Source organism: Hyperolius riggenbachi, chromosome 10 (genome assembly GCF_040937935.1).
Source record: "Hyperolius riggenbachi isolate aHypRig1 chromosome 10, aHypRig1.pri, whole genome shotgun sequence".
NCBI classification, from domain to species: Eukaryota; Metazoa; Chordata; class Amphibia; order Anura; family Hyperoliidae; genus Hyperolius; species Hyperolius riggenbachi.
The window spans coordinates 253,435,242-253,451,731 of NC_090655.1; the positions used below are offsets into that span (position 1 = coordinate 253,435,242).

Below are 16,490 nucleotides of genomic sequence, written 5' to 3' on the forward strand. Positions count from 1 at the left end.
TCATGAATATATACGGTGACTTCAGCAGCGCTCATTAACCACTTGAGGACCTAGGGCTTTACCCCCCCTTAAGGACCGGCCACTTTTTTTCCATTCAGACCACTGCAGCTTTCACGGTTTATTGCTCGCTCATACAACCTACCACCGAAATGAATTTTGGCTCCTTTTCTTGTCACTAATAAAGCTTTCTTTTGGTGCTATTTGATTGCTCCTGCGATTTTTACTTTTTATTATATTCATCAAAAAAGACATGAATTTTGGCAAAAAAATGATTTTTTTTACTTTCTGTGCTGATATTTTTCAAATAAAGTAAAATTTCTGTATACATGCAGCGCGAAAAATGTGGACAAACATGTTTTGGATAAAAAAAAAACCATTCAGTGTATATTTATTGGTTTGGGTAAAAGTTATAGCGTTTACAAACTATGGTGCAAAAAGTGAATTTTTCCATTTTCAAGCATCTCTGACTTTTCTGACCACCTGTCATGTTTCATGAGGGGCTAGAATACCAGGATAGTATAAATACCCCCCAAATGACCCCATTTTGGAAAGAAGACATCCCAAAGTATTTACTAAGAGGCATAGTGAGTTCATAGAAGATATTATTTTTTGTCACAAGTAAGTGGAAAATGACACTTTGTGACAAAAAAAAAAAAAAAAGTTTCCTTTTCTTCTAACTTGCGACAAAAAAAAAATGAAATCTGCCACGGACTCATCATGCCCCTCTCTGAATACCTTGAAGTGTCTACTTTCCAAAATGGGGTCATTTGTGGGGTGTGTTTACTGTCCTCGCATTTTGGGGGGTGCTAATTTGTAAGTACCCCTGTAAAGCCTAAAGGTGCTCATTGGACTTTGGGCCCCTTAGCGCAGTTAGGCTGCAAAAAAGTGCCACACATGTGGTATTGCCGTACTCGGGAGAAGTAGTATAATGTGTTTTGGGGTGTATTTTTACACATACCGATGCTGGGTGGGAGAAATATCTCTGTAAATGACAATTTTTTAATTTTTTTTACACACAATTGTCCATTTACAGAGATCTTTCTCCCACTCAGCATGGGTATGTGTAAAAATACACCCCAAAACACATTATACTACTTCTCCCGAGTACGGAAATACCACATGTGTGGCACTTTTTTGCACCCTAACTGCGCTTAGGGGCCCAAAGTCCAATGAGTACCTTTAGGATTTCACAGGTCATTTTGCGACATTTGGTTTCAAGACTACTCCTCACGGTTTAGGGCCCCTAAAATGCCAGGGCAGTATAGGAACCCCACAAATGACCCCATTTTAGAAAGAAGACACCCCAAGGTATTCCGTTAGGAGTACGGTGTGTTCATAGAAGATTTTATTTTTTGTCACAAGTTAGCGGAAATTGACACTTTGTGAAAAAAACCTATAAAAATCAATTTCCGCTAACTTGTGACAAAAAATAAAATCTTCTATGAACTCACCGTACTACTAACGGAATACCTTAGGGTGTCTTCTTTCTAAAATGGGGTCATTTGTGGGGTTCCTATACTGCCCTGGCATTTTAGGGGCCCTAAACCGTGAGGAGTAGTCTTGAAACCAAATGTCGCAAAATGACCTGTGAAATCCTAAAGGTACTCATTGGACTTTGGGCCCCTTAGCGCAGTTAGGGTGCAAAAAAGTGCTACACGTGTGGTATCGCCGTACTCGGGAGAAGTAGTACAATGTGTTTTGGGGTGTATTTTTACACATACCCATGCTGGGTGGGAGAAATAACTCTGTAAATGGACAATTGTGTGTAAACAAAATCAAAAGATTGTCATTTACAGAGGTATTTCTCCCACCCAGCATGGGTATGTGTAAAAATACACCCCAAAACACATTATACTACTTCTCCCGAGTACGGCGATACCACATGAATGGCACTTTTTTGCAGCCTAACTGCGCTAAGGGGCCCAAAGTCCAATGAGTACCTTTAGGATTTCACAGGTCATTTTTGTTTCAAGACTACTCCCCACGGTTTAGGGCCCCTAAAATGCCAGGGCAGTATAGGAACCCCACTAATGACCCCATTTTAGAAAGAAGACACCCCAAGGTATTCCGTTAGGAGTATGGTGAGTTCATAGAAGTTTTTATTTTTTTGTCACAAGTTAGCGGAAATTGATTTTAATTGTTTTTTTTCACAAAGTGTCATTTTCCGCTAACTTGTGACAAAAAATAAAATCTTCTATGAACTCACCATACTCCTAACAGAATACGTTTGGGTGTCTTCTTTCTAGAATGGGGTCATTTGTGAGGTTCCTATACTGCCCTGGCATTTTAGGGGCCCTAAACCGTGAGGAGTAGTCTTGAAACCAAATGTCGCAAAATGACCTGTGAAATCCTAAAGGTACTCATTGGACTTTGGGCCCCTTAGCGTACTTAGGGTGTAAAAAAGTGCCACATGTGGTACCGCCGTACTCAGGAGAAGTAGTATAATGTGTTTTGGGGTGTATTTTTACACATACCCATGCTGGGTGGGAGAAATATCTCTGTAAATGACAATTGTTTGATTTTTTTTTACACACAATTATCCATTTACAGAGAGATTTCTCCCACCCAGCATGGGTATGTGTAAAAATACACCCCAAAACACATTATACTACTTCTCCTGAGTACGGCGATACCACATGTGTGACACTTTTTTGCAGCCTAGGTGCGCTAAGGGGCCCAACGTCCTAGTCACAGGTCATTTTGAGGCATTTGTTTTCTAGACTACTCCTCACGGTTTAGGGCCCCTAAAATGCCAGCGCAGTATAGGAACCCCACAAGTGACCCCATTTTAGAAAGAAAACACCCCAAGGTATTCCGTTAGGTGTATGGCGAGTTCATAGAAGATTTTATTTTTTGTTAGAAGTTAGTGAAAAATGACACTTTGTGAAAAAAAAACAAAAATCAATTTCCGCTAACTTTTGACAAAAAATAAAATCTTCTATGAACTCGTCATACACCTAACAGAATACATTGGGGTGTCTTTTTTTCTAAAATGGGGTCAGTTTGTGGGGTTCCTATACCGCCCTGGCATTTTACGGGCCCAAAACCGTGAGTAGTCTGGAAACCAAATGTCTCAAAATGACTGTTCAGGGGTATAAGCATCTGCAAATTTTGATGACAGGTGGTCTATGAGGGGGCGAATTTTGTGAAACCGGTCATATGCAGGGTGGCCTTTTAGATGACAGGTTGTATTGGGCCTGATCTGATGGATAGGAGTGCTAGGGGGGGTGACAGGAGGTGATTGATGGGTGTCTCAGGGGGTGGTTAGAGGGGAAAATAGATGCAATCAATGCACTGGGGAGGTGATCGGAAGGGGGTCTGAGGGGGATCTGAGGGTTTGGCCGAGTGATCAGGAGCCCACACGGGGCAAATTAGGGCCTGATCTGATGGGTAGGTGTGCTAGGGGGTGACAGGAGGTGATTGATGGGTGTCTCAAGGTGTGATTAGAGGGGGGAATAGATGCAAGCAATGCACTGGCGAGGTGATCAGGGCTGGGGCCTGAGGGCATTCTGAGGGTGTGGGCGGGTGATTGAGTGCCCTAGGGGCAGATAGGGGTCTAATCTGATAGGTAGCAGTGACGGGGTAATTGATGGGTAATTAGTGAGTGTTTAGGGTAGAGAACAGATATAAACACTGCACTTGGGAGGTGATCTGACGTCGGATCTGCGGGCGATCTATTGGTGTGGGTGGGTGATCAGATTGCCCGCAAGGGGCAGATTAGGGTCTGATCTGATGGGTAACAGTGACAGGTGGTGATAGGGGGTGATTGATGGGTGATTGATGGGTAATTAGTGGGTGTTTAGGGTAGATAACAGATGTAAACACTGCACTTGGGAGGTGATCTGACATCGGATCTGCGGGCGATCTATTGGTGTGGGTGGGTGATCAGATTGCCCGCAAGGGGCAGGTTAGGGGCTGATTGATGGGTGACAGTGCCAGGGGGTGATTGATGGGTGGCAGTGACAGGGGGTGATTGATGGGTGATTGACAGGTGATCAGTGGGTTATTACAGGGAAGCACAGATGTAAATATTGCACTGGCGAATTGATAAGGGGGGTCTGAGGGCAATCTGAGCGTGTAGGAGGGTGATTGGGTGCCCGCAAGGGGCAGATTAGGGTCTGATCTGATGGGTAACAGTGACAGGTGGTGATAGGGGGTGATTGATGGGTGATTGATGGGTAATTAGTGGGTATTTAGGGTAGATAACAGATGTAAACACTGCACTTGGGAGGTGATCTGACGTCGGATCTGCGGGCGATCTATTGGTGTGGGTGGGTGATCAGATTGCCCGCAAGGGGCAGGTTAGGGGCTGATTGATGGGTGGCAGTGACAGGGGTTGATTGATGGGTGATTGATAGGTGATTGACAGGTGATTGACAGGTGATCAGGGGATAGATGCATACAGTACACAGGGGGGGGGGGGGGGGGGTCTGGGGAGAATCTGAGGGGTGGGGGGGTGATCAGGAGGGGGATAAAAAAAAAATAGCGTTTACAGATAGTGGCAGGGAGTGATTGATGGGTGATTAGGGGGGTGATTGGGTGCAAACAGGGGTCTGGGGGGTGGGCAGGGGGGGGGGTCTGATGGGTGCTGTGGGCGATCTGGGGCAGGGGGGGGGGGAATCAGTGTGCTTGGGTGCAACATAGGGTGGCTGCAGCCTGCCCTGGTGGTCCCTCGGACACTGGGACCACCAGGGCAGGAGGCAGCCTGTATAATACACTTTGTAAACATTACAAAGTGTATTATACACTTTGTTTGCGGCGATCGTCGGGTTAACATCCCGCCGGCGCTTCCGTATGGCCGGCGGGATGTTGCGGCGGGTGAGCGGCGCCAGGCGGAGGCGGAGGATCGCGTCACGGATGACGCGATCGCTCCGCCCATGCCCCTAAAAGGACCGCCGCCTCTGTGGGTGAGCCGGTCCTTCAGGGCTCCACTTCCCGGCCGCCGCTGTGCGTTAGGCGGTCGGGAAGTGGTTAAAAACAATGGCCGCTATGCACGCTACTCTCGCTCCTTGCAGTGTAGCATGCCTTACTTAGTTATGCACGTTGCTTACATAGCATGGCGTTTCTTTAATTACTGGCCCCTGCTGTGAAGTAACGTGACTGTGATACTTCACTAGCGCGGCCACCACTATGTTCATTAACTGCAAGGAGAGAGCGTAGTGGACGCTAATTGTTTTTAATGAGCATTACTGAAGCAGAGCTTGTTTGTGAATCAAGCCCTTTGTTCCAGCGCTGATGCCCCCTTAGTTCATAGTCATAGTTCTGCCACCTTATTGCTTAGAAGTTATCAATCAAGGACATTATCAATGGGAAAATGCCTGTATCTCAGCTCAGCTTACTGTGTGTCTGACACAGCGGAGATGCATGACTTTACCCAGAGGCAGAGTATTGTGACATCATCACCTATGAGTACACAGTGCTGGGTTAAAATACCTAGAAGTATGGCTATACAGCAATACAGCCACGGAAAAACCATCAGCCAGCATGAAACCTCTGTCAGGCTTGCTTTAGTGCCCTGCACCCACTGCCTGCCTCCTCCCATCACCTCGGTATATCAGGCTTGCTTTAGTGCCCTGCTCCCACTGCCTGCCTCCTCCCATCACCTCGGTATGTCAGGCTTGCTTTAGTGCCCTGCACCCACTGCCTGCCTCCTCCCATCACCTTGGTATGTCAGGCTTGCTTTAGTGCCCTGCCCCCACTGCCCGCCTCCTCCCATCACCTCGATATGTCCGGCTTGCTTTAGTGCCCTGCACCCACTGCCTGCCTCCTCCCATCACCTCGATATGTCAGGCTTGCTTTAGTGCCCTGCCCCCACTGCCCGCCTCCTCCCATCACCTCGATATGTCCGGCTTGCTTTAGTGCCCTGCACCCACTGCCTGACTCCTCCCATCACCTCGGTATGTCAGGCTTGCTTTAGTGCCCTGCACCCACTGCCTGACTCCTCTCATCACCTCGGTATGTCAGGCTTGCTTTAGTGCCCTGCACCCACTGCCTGACTCCTCTCATCACCTCGATATATCAGGCTTGCTTTAGTGCGCTGCACCTATTGCCTGACTCCTCCCATCACCTCAGTATGTCAGGCTTGCTTTAGTGCCCTGCACCCACTGCCTGACTCCTCCCATCACCTCAGTATGTCAGGCTTGCTTTAGTGCCCTGCACCCACTGCCTGACTCCTCTCATCACCTCGATATATCAGGCTTGCTTTAGTACGCTACACCTATTGCCTGACTCCTCCCATCACCTCAGTATGTCAGGCTTGCTTTAGTGCCCTGCACCCACTGCCTGACTCCTCCCATCACCTCAGTATGTCAGGCTTGCTGTAGTATGCTGCACCCACTGCCTGACTCCTCTCATCACCTCGGTATGTCAGGCTTGCTGTAGTACGCTGCACTCACTGCACGACTCCTCTCATCACCTTGGTATGTCAGGCTTGCTTTAGTGCCCTTCACCCACTGCCTGACTCCTCTCATCACCTCAGTATTTCAGGCTTGCTTTAGTGCCCTGCACCCACTGTCTGACTCCTCCCATCACCTCGGTATGCCAGACTTGCTTTAGTGCCCTGCACCCACTGCCCGACGCCTCCCATCACCTGGGTATGCCAGGCTTGCTTTAGTGCCCTGCACCCACTGCCTGACTCCTCTCATCACCTCAGTATGTCAGGTTTGCTTTAGTGCCCTGCACCCACTGCCTGACTCCTCCCATCACCTCGGTATGTCAGGCTTGCTTTAGTGCCCTGCACCCACTGCCCGACGCCTCCCATCACCTCGGTATGTCAGGCTTGCTTTAGTGCCCTGCACCCACTGCCTGACTCTTCCCATCACCTCGATATATCAGGTTTGCTTTAGTGCCCTGCACCCACTGCCTGACTCCTCCCATCACCTCTTTATGCCAGGCTTTGCCTTCACATTGCAAAGCAACAGATTTGACATCATTAGTGCCAGGTGTTTTTCAATCTCTTTCTGCAGCTGTTGCGGATTATGGACTCTATAATATAGATTATGCTTTTATAATCCAGCATTTATAATTGCTCTGCTATCCAGCCACTGGGTTGGAGGAGGAAGCGGTAAGGCTCGGTTCTCACAAAGCCTGCAACCAGCAAATGGACATGTCAGCAGATCCTGTGCTAAGCATGTTCTGACTAGCGATGTCCTGCAGTTCACATCGGTGCACAGTGCACGACAAGCATTTGCCATTCGTATTTACCGTGAAGCTTATGTGAAGTTTGTGTTTGCCCCATACTTTAACATGGAGTCATATTTTGACCCTTCACCCTCAAGTCAGGTGAGGCAGGACAGCCAATTGAGCATTCTTACCATACGGGCCACACACCCATAAAAGAAACAAACCTGGCAGCCATTTTACAGTCAGACAGTAGTCAGTGTAGGGAGAGCTGTGCTGCTGATTGAGGGACAGAGAGATAGCTTGCTGACACTGTTCTGTGTTATTCAGTGCAGTGTAGCTTCTTCCATAGGTGTTCTGCTCCTTGCAGTTCACCAACTAGGGACTCCAAAAGTCCATTTGAGGGATGATCCTGCTGTTATTTGTTGTTGCTTGTGGTGTGTAGCTTATATACACCACCTGTTTAGTATAGTGTAGTGTGTGGCTGCATCACTGTTACAGCCTGTCACTGTGATAAAATAAAGTGATTTAGTGGCTGTATTGTACTGTAACAATGTTGTCACCTGACATTGTCACACAAAGCGTTTCACATCACTGTGGAGCTTGTAGTGCAGTGTTAGGCCCACACTGCACGAGCAGCAGATTTTGTGACCGCCGTGTACTTTAAAAGTTAGACGGGAATATTCCAATTATTTAAAGCCTCTGCTACAGTTGCTGCAAATAACAATTTTTAGGCAGGTAAACACAGCGGCCATTCCAAAGAACTTGATTTGAAAAATATAGAAACCAAATGCAATTTTTTGTGTTAACACATTAAAAAATTATTTATGTAAAATACATATTTTGTGGAAAATTTTTTGCCATTGACCTACCCTCTGCCAGACCACTGCCCGGGTTTATGGACAGTTTTGACATCTTTTCAAAGCAAATTGTGGCTGCAAATATGCCCTGATGGTTTTTGAAGCACACCTGCCATTACAGTCAGTGGCGTCCCCCCGCGAGCATTCGGTTTGTGAAGATTTGCAGAAGCGTTTGTGAATAGTTCCCTGAATGTTCGTTCGCAATGTTCGTCCAGCACTAGTTTGGAGATGTATGCTGTGTCCATTGCAGTGACAGAAATCAGACGTGACATAGGCAGCCGTGACAACAATGGAAAGTCACAGCACATGTTACATCACATCCACTGTGACTGTCCTCCTGTTACTCCAGGTCACATTTACACATTGCCCAGCAAGCTCAGGGTGAGCCAGAACTCCTAGGAGTGTAAAAGGGGCTAAAAAGGACCAGAAAGCCCTCTCACTAAAATGCTATGCAAAGCAGAAGTTTGCTTCCTCAAAACAGAAGGTATTTGTGATTATTCAGGCTGGAGTGAGCATTTGAGGCATCCCACAATGCACCACTGCTGAATATGCAAAGTATCCCTTTGTTATCCCTGAAAGCTAAAAGTTCTGGGTGTGTGTTTAGATTTCAGGGACAACAAAGGGACTATATGCATGTTCAACTGTGGTGCATTATGGGAGACATCCTATGCTCACTCCAACCTGAGTAATCACAAATACCTTCTGTTAGGGAAGGCACATTTTTGTTCCAGCTCAAATGTGAGCAGCCTAAGGCTTTGTTCCCATCAAAAATTGAAATCACTGACACCAGCCGTTTTTGACTTTTTTGCATAATTTTTTTTAGCACCTACTGGTGCTTACCTGCGCTCTGCGATTTCGTATAAAGTGCTTTTCTAAAAGCTTTTGCAGAGTTATTCTGTTTTTTCATTTCCTGACATCAGTCACGTTGTGAACTTTCACCCACAAATGAATAAATACAATGTACAGGTCCTTCTCAAAAAATTAGCATATTGTGATAAAGTTCATTATTTTCTGTAATGTACTGATAAACATTAGACTTTCATATATTTTAGATTCATTACACACAACTGAAGTAGTTCAAGCCTTTTATTGCTTTAATATTGATGATTTTGGCATACAGCTCATGAAAACCCAAAATTCCTATCGCAAAAAATTAGCATATTTCATCCGACCAATAAAAGAAAAGTGTTTTTAAAACAAAAAAAGTCAACCTTCAAATAATTATGTTCAGTTATGCACTCAATACTTGGTCGGGAATCCTTTTGCAGAAATGACTGCTTCAATGCGGCATGGCATGGAGGCGATCAGCCTGTGGCACTGCTCAGGTGTTATGGAGGCCCAGGATGCTTCGATAGCGGCCTTAAGCTCATCCAGAGTGTTGGGTCTTGCGTCTCTCAACTTTCTCTTCACAATATCCCACAGATTCTCTATGGGGTTCAGGTCAGGAGAGTTGGCAGGCCAATTGAGCACAGTAATACCATGGTCAGTAAACCATTTACCAGTGGTTTTGGCACTGTGAGCAGGTGCTGGGTCGTGCTGAAAAATGAAATCTTCCTCTCCATAAAGCTTTTCAGCAGATGGAAGCATGAAGTGCTCCAAAGTCTCCTGATAGCTAGCTGCATTGACCCTGCCCTTGATAAAACACAGTGGACCAACACCAGCAGCTGACATGGCACCCCAGACCATCACTGACTGTGGGTACTTGACACTGGACTTCAGGCATTTTGGCATTTCCCTCTCCCCAGTCTTCCTCCAGACTCTGGCACCTTGATTTCCGAATGACATGCAAAAGTTGCTTTCATCCGAAAAAAGTACTTTGGACCACTGAGCAACAGTCCAGTGCTGCTTCTCTGTAGCCCAGGTCAGGCGCTTCTGCCGCTGTTTCTGGTTCAAAAGTGGCTTGACCTGGGGAATGCGGCACCTGTAGCCCATTTCCTGTACACGCCTTTACACGGCGGCTCTGGATGTTTCAATTCCAGACTCAGTCCACTGCTTCCACAGGTCCCCCAAGGTCTGGAATCGGTCCTTCTCCACAATCTTCCTCAGGGTCCGGTCACCTCTTCTCGTTCTGCAGCGTTTTCTGCACACTTTTTCCTTCCCACAGACTTCCCACTGAGGTGCCTTGATACAGCACTCTGGGAACAGCCTATTCATTCAGAAATTTCTTTCTGTGTCTTACCCTCTTGCTTGAGGGTGTCAATGATGGCCTTCTGGACAGCAGTCAGGTCGGCAGTCTTACCCATGATTGCGGTTTTGAGTACTGAACCAGGCTGGGAGTTTTTAAAAGCCTCAGGAATCTTTTGCAGGTGTTTAAAGTTAATTAGTTGATTCAGATGATTAGGTTAATAGCTCGTTTAGAGAACCTTTTCATGATATGCTAATTTTTTGAGATAGGAATTTGGGGTTTTCATGAGCTGTATGCCAAAATCATCAATATTAAAGCAATAAGAGGCTTGAACTACTTCAGTTGTGTGTAATGAATCTAAAATATATGAAAGTCTAATGTTTATCAGTACATTACAGAAAATAATGAACTTTATCACAATATGCAAATTTTTTGAGAAGAACCTGTATTTATTCATGAAAACGCAGTGGAAATTGCAATACAAAGCATTTTTTAAGCACTTCGCGATTTCCCTATACCTTCCATTGAGGCAAATCACCCCAAAAATGGTACAGGCATCACTTTGGTGAGCGGATCGGAATCGAACCGCTCACATTTGAACACTCTCATAGGGAAGCATTGCACATGCGCTTTTAGGGCGATTTTGCAAATCGCTGGAGCTTAAAAAAAGGTGAAAACGCCCTAAGTGTGAACAAGCCCTAAGAGCTTCTTATGGCAGAACCTGTGTCACATGATTATAAAAAAATAATAAGATTTTCTTCACCAGGGGGTAGGAAGCCCGGCATTCACACCAGAGGCATTTAAGGGGCTTTCACACAGGTACAGAGGAGGCACTGAAATAAGTGTGTGTGTTGGGGGAGGGGGGGGGGGCAGAGGAGGCACTAAAAGAGAAAGAGGAAGCATGTCTCTGCACTTTACAAATGAATTAATACAATAAAAGTTGGGTCACATCAGGTTTGTTAAATTGGTTGAGGGGGTTCGCCAAGTTTTGCAAATAAAGGGGGGGGGGCAGTGGTTTCTAGTCACACCTTTTCCCCACCCTCACTGATCTGTCCAATAGGAGCTGCAATGTGAAGCTGTTTGGTTCCTCATTGGACAGAAGGATGGGAGGAGAGATATGACTTTACTACAGAAGTATTAGTGGGTTTAGATCTCCATGACATCAATTCATCTACCTTGCAGATACTATAATTTATTGTTGTGTTTATTTTTTATTGGTGTGTTTATTATTTATCTGCACAAAAAAAACCTTGGTGGAAAATAAGGGAGGCGTATACATCCCAAGCAGCACAGACAATAATCCATTAAAATATCATTACTTTATTTGGTAAATATCAAAAGATAGAAAAACATATAAAATAGGTAATGGGTGATCACGCCACCCTCAGCCCACATTCACACACTCCATGCACCCAATGCACAATTAGGCACAAGCGAGAGAAAAAAAGTTAAAAAGAAAGAGAAAACAGGTGCACTACCGAAGGGGCATATGTGTGACAGGAGGATACAATGGTAATAAGAATGTGTAAGTGACACCACATTGCTCTACAAACATAACACAGATTTCTTGCTATAAGTACATATATATTATCAGCAGCTCACTGACCATCCCTAATAATAATTGTTCCTCCCCTCAGAATACTCTAACAGGAAGTGATGATGTTTCTCTATTTGCAGCGCGGAGTCCCGGCATCAGGAACCTCTCAGAGACTCGTCTCTCTGTATCCACAGACTGTACAATGGATGATGATGTCACTGGACAAGGGTCTCCTGCAGATATCCTGGTTACCCCAAATATTCTCCCAGACTCCCCTCACCTGTTCAATCCTGCGGGGGCTCATACCCAGCACAGCTCTGCCCCTGTTGGAAGATCTTATTCCTGTCCCACATGTGGGAAAGGTTTTTTAAGGAAATGGCAGCTTGTCAGGCATAAGAGATCTCACACTGGTAAGAAGCCTTATTCATGTGCTGAGTGTGGGAAATGTTTTGGAGAGAAAGCAAGCCTTGGCAAACATGAAAGATCTCACAGTGGTGTAAAGCCCTATTCATGTGCTGAGTGTAGGAAATGTTTTGGACGGAAAGAAAGCCTTGTCAGACATGAGAGATCTCACACTGGTGAGAAGCCCTATTCATGTACTGAGTGTGGGAAATGTTTTGGTCAGAAATCGGCGCTTGTCATACATGAGAGATCTCACACTGGTGAGAAGCCCTATTCATGTGCTGAGTGTGGGAAATGTTTTAAAGATAAAAGAAGCCTTGTCATACATGAAAGATCTCACAGTGGTGAGAAGCACTATTTATGCGCAGAGTGTGGGAAATGTTTTGGTCGGAAATCAGAGATTGTCCTACATGAGAGATCACACACTGGTAAGAAGCCCTATTTATGTGCTGAGTGTGGGAAATGTTTTATTAAGAAATCATACCTTCGCAAACATGAGAGATTGCACACTGGTGAAAAGCCCTTTTCATGTGCTGAGTGTGGGAAATGTTTTAGAGATAAAAGAAGCCTTGTCATACATGAGCGATCACACACTGGTGAGAAGCCGTATTTATGTGCTGAGTGTGGGAAATGTTTTATTAAGAGATCAGACCTTCACAAACATGAGAGATCACACACTGGTGAGAAGCCCTATTCATGTGCTGAATGTGGGAAATGTTTTGTTCAGAAATCAGACCTTCGCAAACATGAGAGAACACACACTGGTGAGAAGCCCTATTCATGTGCTGAGTGTGGGAAATGTTTTGGAGAAAAAAGAAGCCTTGTCAGACATGAGAGATTACACACTGGTGAGAAGCCCTATTCATGTGCTGAGTGTGGGAAATGTTTTAGATATAAAAGAAGCCTTGTCAGACATGAGAGATTACACACTGGTGAGAAGCCCTATTCATGTACTGAGTGAGGGAAATGTTTTGGTCAGAAATCAGAGATTGCCATACATGAGAGATCACACACTGGTTAGAAACCATATTCATGTGCCGAGTGTGGGAAATGTTTTGAGTGTAAATCGCTGCTTGTGAGGCCTTTGTGTTAAGTGTGGGAAATACAGCATTCCCTGAATCTCCTATTTGTCAGTGGGCTCCTGTAGAAATCAGTTATCTGGATGTTAATCGTCTGGGAAATTCGTCTACAGGTTCAGTGTCATCCTCCACCTATCACAAGCCCTGTAGTTGGGATTCTATGCTCAGGGCCAATAGCTGTCCTCCTCTCCACACTATTCAGGCAGTCCCAGTAGGTGAATTTATCAGGGCACATTGCAGCTGCTCTCATGATGACGCTTTGTGTAGAGAGATGACACTGTGGGATCCGCCTCCGCGAATGAGGGTATCCTAGTTGGATGATAGCCAGAGCGAGGAAACTGACCCTAGAGAGAAGCAGGGAACAGCTGCTGAGTAATGTCCCTGGGATGTGTGATAACCCAATACAGACGGCATGGTTTTCAACACAACTTTTAGTTTGGAGTATAATAGTATGTTTTCTATGATTAGAGGCTGTTCTCTTCCTGCCCACACCATTCATGCTGGATAGACCCGATGAGCTCATACAAGTGTGGCGTGTCCACGTGTCAGTACTGCCCTGTCCATACCACATTCAAGCCCATTGTTTCCTTATCTAATGGAAAATTTTTCCAATTAGACAATTTCTTAATTGCCACACTAAATTTGCTGTGTATTTGATTTCTTGTTCCATTTGCTGTGTCCAATATAGAGGGTGTAATATCCGTCATCTCAGATAGCGGATCTCCGAGCATTACAGGGGCTGGCTGGCTGACCATAGCAATGTCAAATGTGGCTAAACATTTCCATCAGGTTCACTATGGGGACAGGTCCTCTTTTTCCATCCAGGGTATCGAACATGTCTCCAGACCAACTAGAAGGGAGGATCTTCACAAGCATCTACTAACTCCGGAGGCATATTGGATTTTCCAATTGAGGATGCGTTCTCCTCATGGTCTAAATACGAGGTGGGATTTAAGTTGTGTCACTTATCCCCTTTAAAACCTAGCGCCATATATAAATGGGGCGCGACTGTCAGTTCTCAGCCACAGCGCCGTATATATACTATGATGGGTAATCTCAGCCACCCCCCCACCCTCCACTTGTATGCCACGGGACCCAGCAGTACACTGTAGCAAAATCCCGTGGGTAGTAGCAGAGCGGCCAATCGCTGCTCTGCATTCCGTTTCTATGTCACATGACTGCAGTGATCACATGATCACTGCGATCATAACAATGGAGGAGAAGCTGCACGGACACCCGTCCTTGTGCCTCTCCTCCCGGCAGTGTATACGGGACCCGGCTCTGTATTGTAGCCAGTCCCATAGCTAGCAGCAGAGCAGCCAGTCTGCAACAGAGAAATGCACCCTGTAATGTATTTAGAGTTTAGTCTGTCCAATTCCCCCTCATCTGTGTCTAATCACAAGTTGTAATTTGATCTCTCCCGTGTGCTCATTTGAAAGCACAGTCTGTTAACAATACAGTATGTCGGCTTCCATGAAAGCAGGAAGTAGAAACAGTGCAGATTTATTTTAGGATCTGTATCAGCTGTAAGAAAGTAATTTTTTTTAAAGCTGAGTACTCACCGCCTGACAGGTCCTGCGACGTCTCCTGTCTTGGGGACGGTTGTCAGTGACGCCTCTTCCTGCCGGCCGGTGTGCAAGATGTCATGCGATGCTACATGCCGGGATTGTATGAGACTTCAAGTGATTGTGGTACTTTGCGCAGGAGTCATTGGGGATCTTAGCAATCTGTTCCGCCATGACAGTCATTATTGCAGCGCAACGCTAAGTGACATCATGGAAACGACCGCTCGGCGCTCAAAAAATTGCCGGTTGTCTGGAAAATTGTGATGTGGGCACATAGCTTTACATGTATTATTCTGTTGCTTATCTTTTAGAGAAGAGAGGAAGTTCTGAATTCAGATCCGCTTTAAAAAAAAAAAAAAGAAAGAAAATAATTAATAATACATCAGGTGACTCGGACGATTGACAATCCGATTTGATTATTATAATTGAATCGGAATGAAAGTCGGTGCTGCCAAGTGCGTGCCCGATCCATGATGCGACCAATCTCGTCCTGAAATTGGTCACATAAATCGGTCAGACATGATACAAGATGTCGGGCCTTTGTGGTCTGCCGTGAGCGAGGCAGTAACGGTGAGCGATATCAGGATGAGCGGCGAAACCCCGATGCTCTCCCCCCTTAATGCTCAGTGTGCCCCTCCCCCGGTGCCCTATACACTACCGGTCCACATTTGCTGCTTGCTCCGGGATTCACCCTTGTCACACGCACCCACATGCATGCCAGCAGCCACGTCGGGTGTGTGCGGAAAGGTAATGTGTAGTGTACTGGGAAGGGAGGAGCGGCACATTGACCATTGGGGAAAAGAGAGAAATCGAGAGCCCAATATGGTGTAGTATGTCAGAGATACGAAGGGAAATTAATAAGTGAGATGGTAATACTCACAAACATTGGTTACCGCTCAGGCAACCACTGTATAGGCAGGTGAGGAGATTAGACCTTTCCTCACTCAGGATTAAGAAGTCGCTCTCTGTAGATCAGAAAAAATGGGGGTAGTGTCACCCCTCCACCTGGGGTGGACTCAAGTATACTGGTAGGTGATCAGAGGCGCCAGCAGAATAAAATGAATATAAAATTGTTAAAAATTGCCAGGAGGGAAAGTGGTGGACTTCCCCTCAATAATTAGACACCAAGGTCTGTCATCAAATCAAACGAATACATTTATTCAATAGTACCCCAAAAATTGACCATTGGGGGGCAGCGTTGGGACAGCGAGGCAGCAGATGTGGTGTCACAAGGCCAATTCAGGATCGATTTCAGCATGAAATTAATCAGGAATCGGCCTGTGGTGTGTGGGCAGGCAACAGATTTCTCTCTGATCAGATGACTGCACAGGCACTGCCCGGCGACCCACGTCCTTGATTGCACGTCCGTGGCTGAGAGCTCTCTGTGCATGCGCATTATGTAGTTGTGATGTAGCGTGCACGTGCTCCTGGCTGCGGGATCAAGGATGACTGTCACCGGGCAGCACCTGCGCAGTCCACACCAACCCTCCCAACCAGGAAGTGAGTTCAGGGGGTCATCATCCAGTAACGGAGGGGGATGGAGGAGAATGGGGTGGGGGGAGCGGTGGGCATGAGGAGAGCCCACTTCACATGCCTGCTCCGCCCTGTTTTTAAATATATATTTGCACAGAGTTATCCTTTAATTTAAATCCCTTGCCAAATACATTTGGGGTCTAGTTTTGTAGATGGGGTCATGTTGGGGATATCCAGGGGTCTTGGTCCCTCTGCACCACTATAAATGGAATATAGCGCAACAATTCTGCTTTGGATTTTCAGTCCATGGAAATGCACTCAGCCGATTGT

The 16,490-nt window shown here is 46.0% G+C and overlaps 1 protein-coding gene across 1 annotated transcript in view; it reads left to right on the forward strand.

The window, feature by feature from the left end:
* Nucleotides 1-16,075, forward strand: part of LOC137535332 (zinc finger protein 585A-like) — a 95,015-nt gene extending 78,940 nt beyond the window's left edge. The window contains exon 8 of the mRNA XM_068257162.1: nt 12,004-16,075. Within this exon, the coding sequence (XP_068113263.1) occupies nt 12,004-13,004 (1,001 nt within the window). The 3' untranslated portion in view covers nt 13,005-16,075. The remainder of the gene's footprint in view (nt 1-12,003) is intronic.
* Nucleotides 16,076-16,490: the final 415 nt, after the last annotated feature.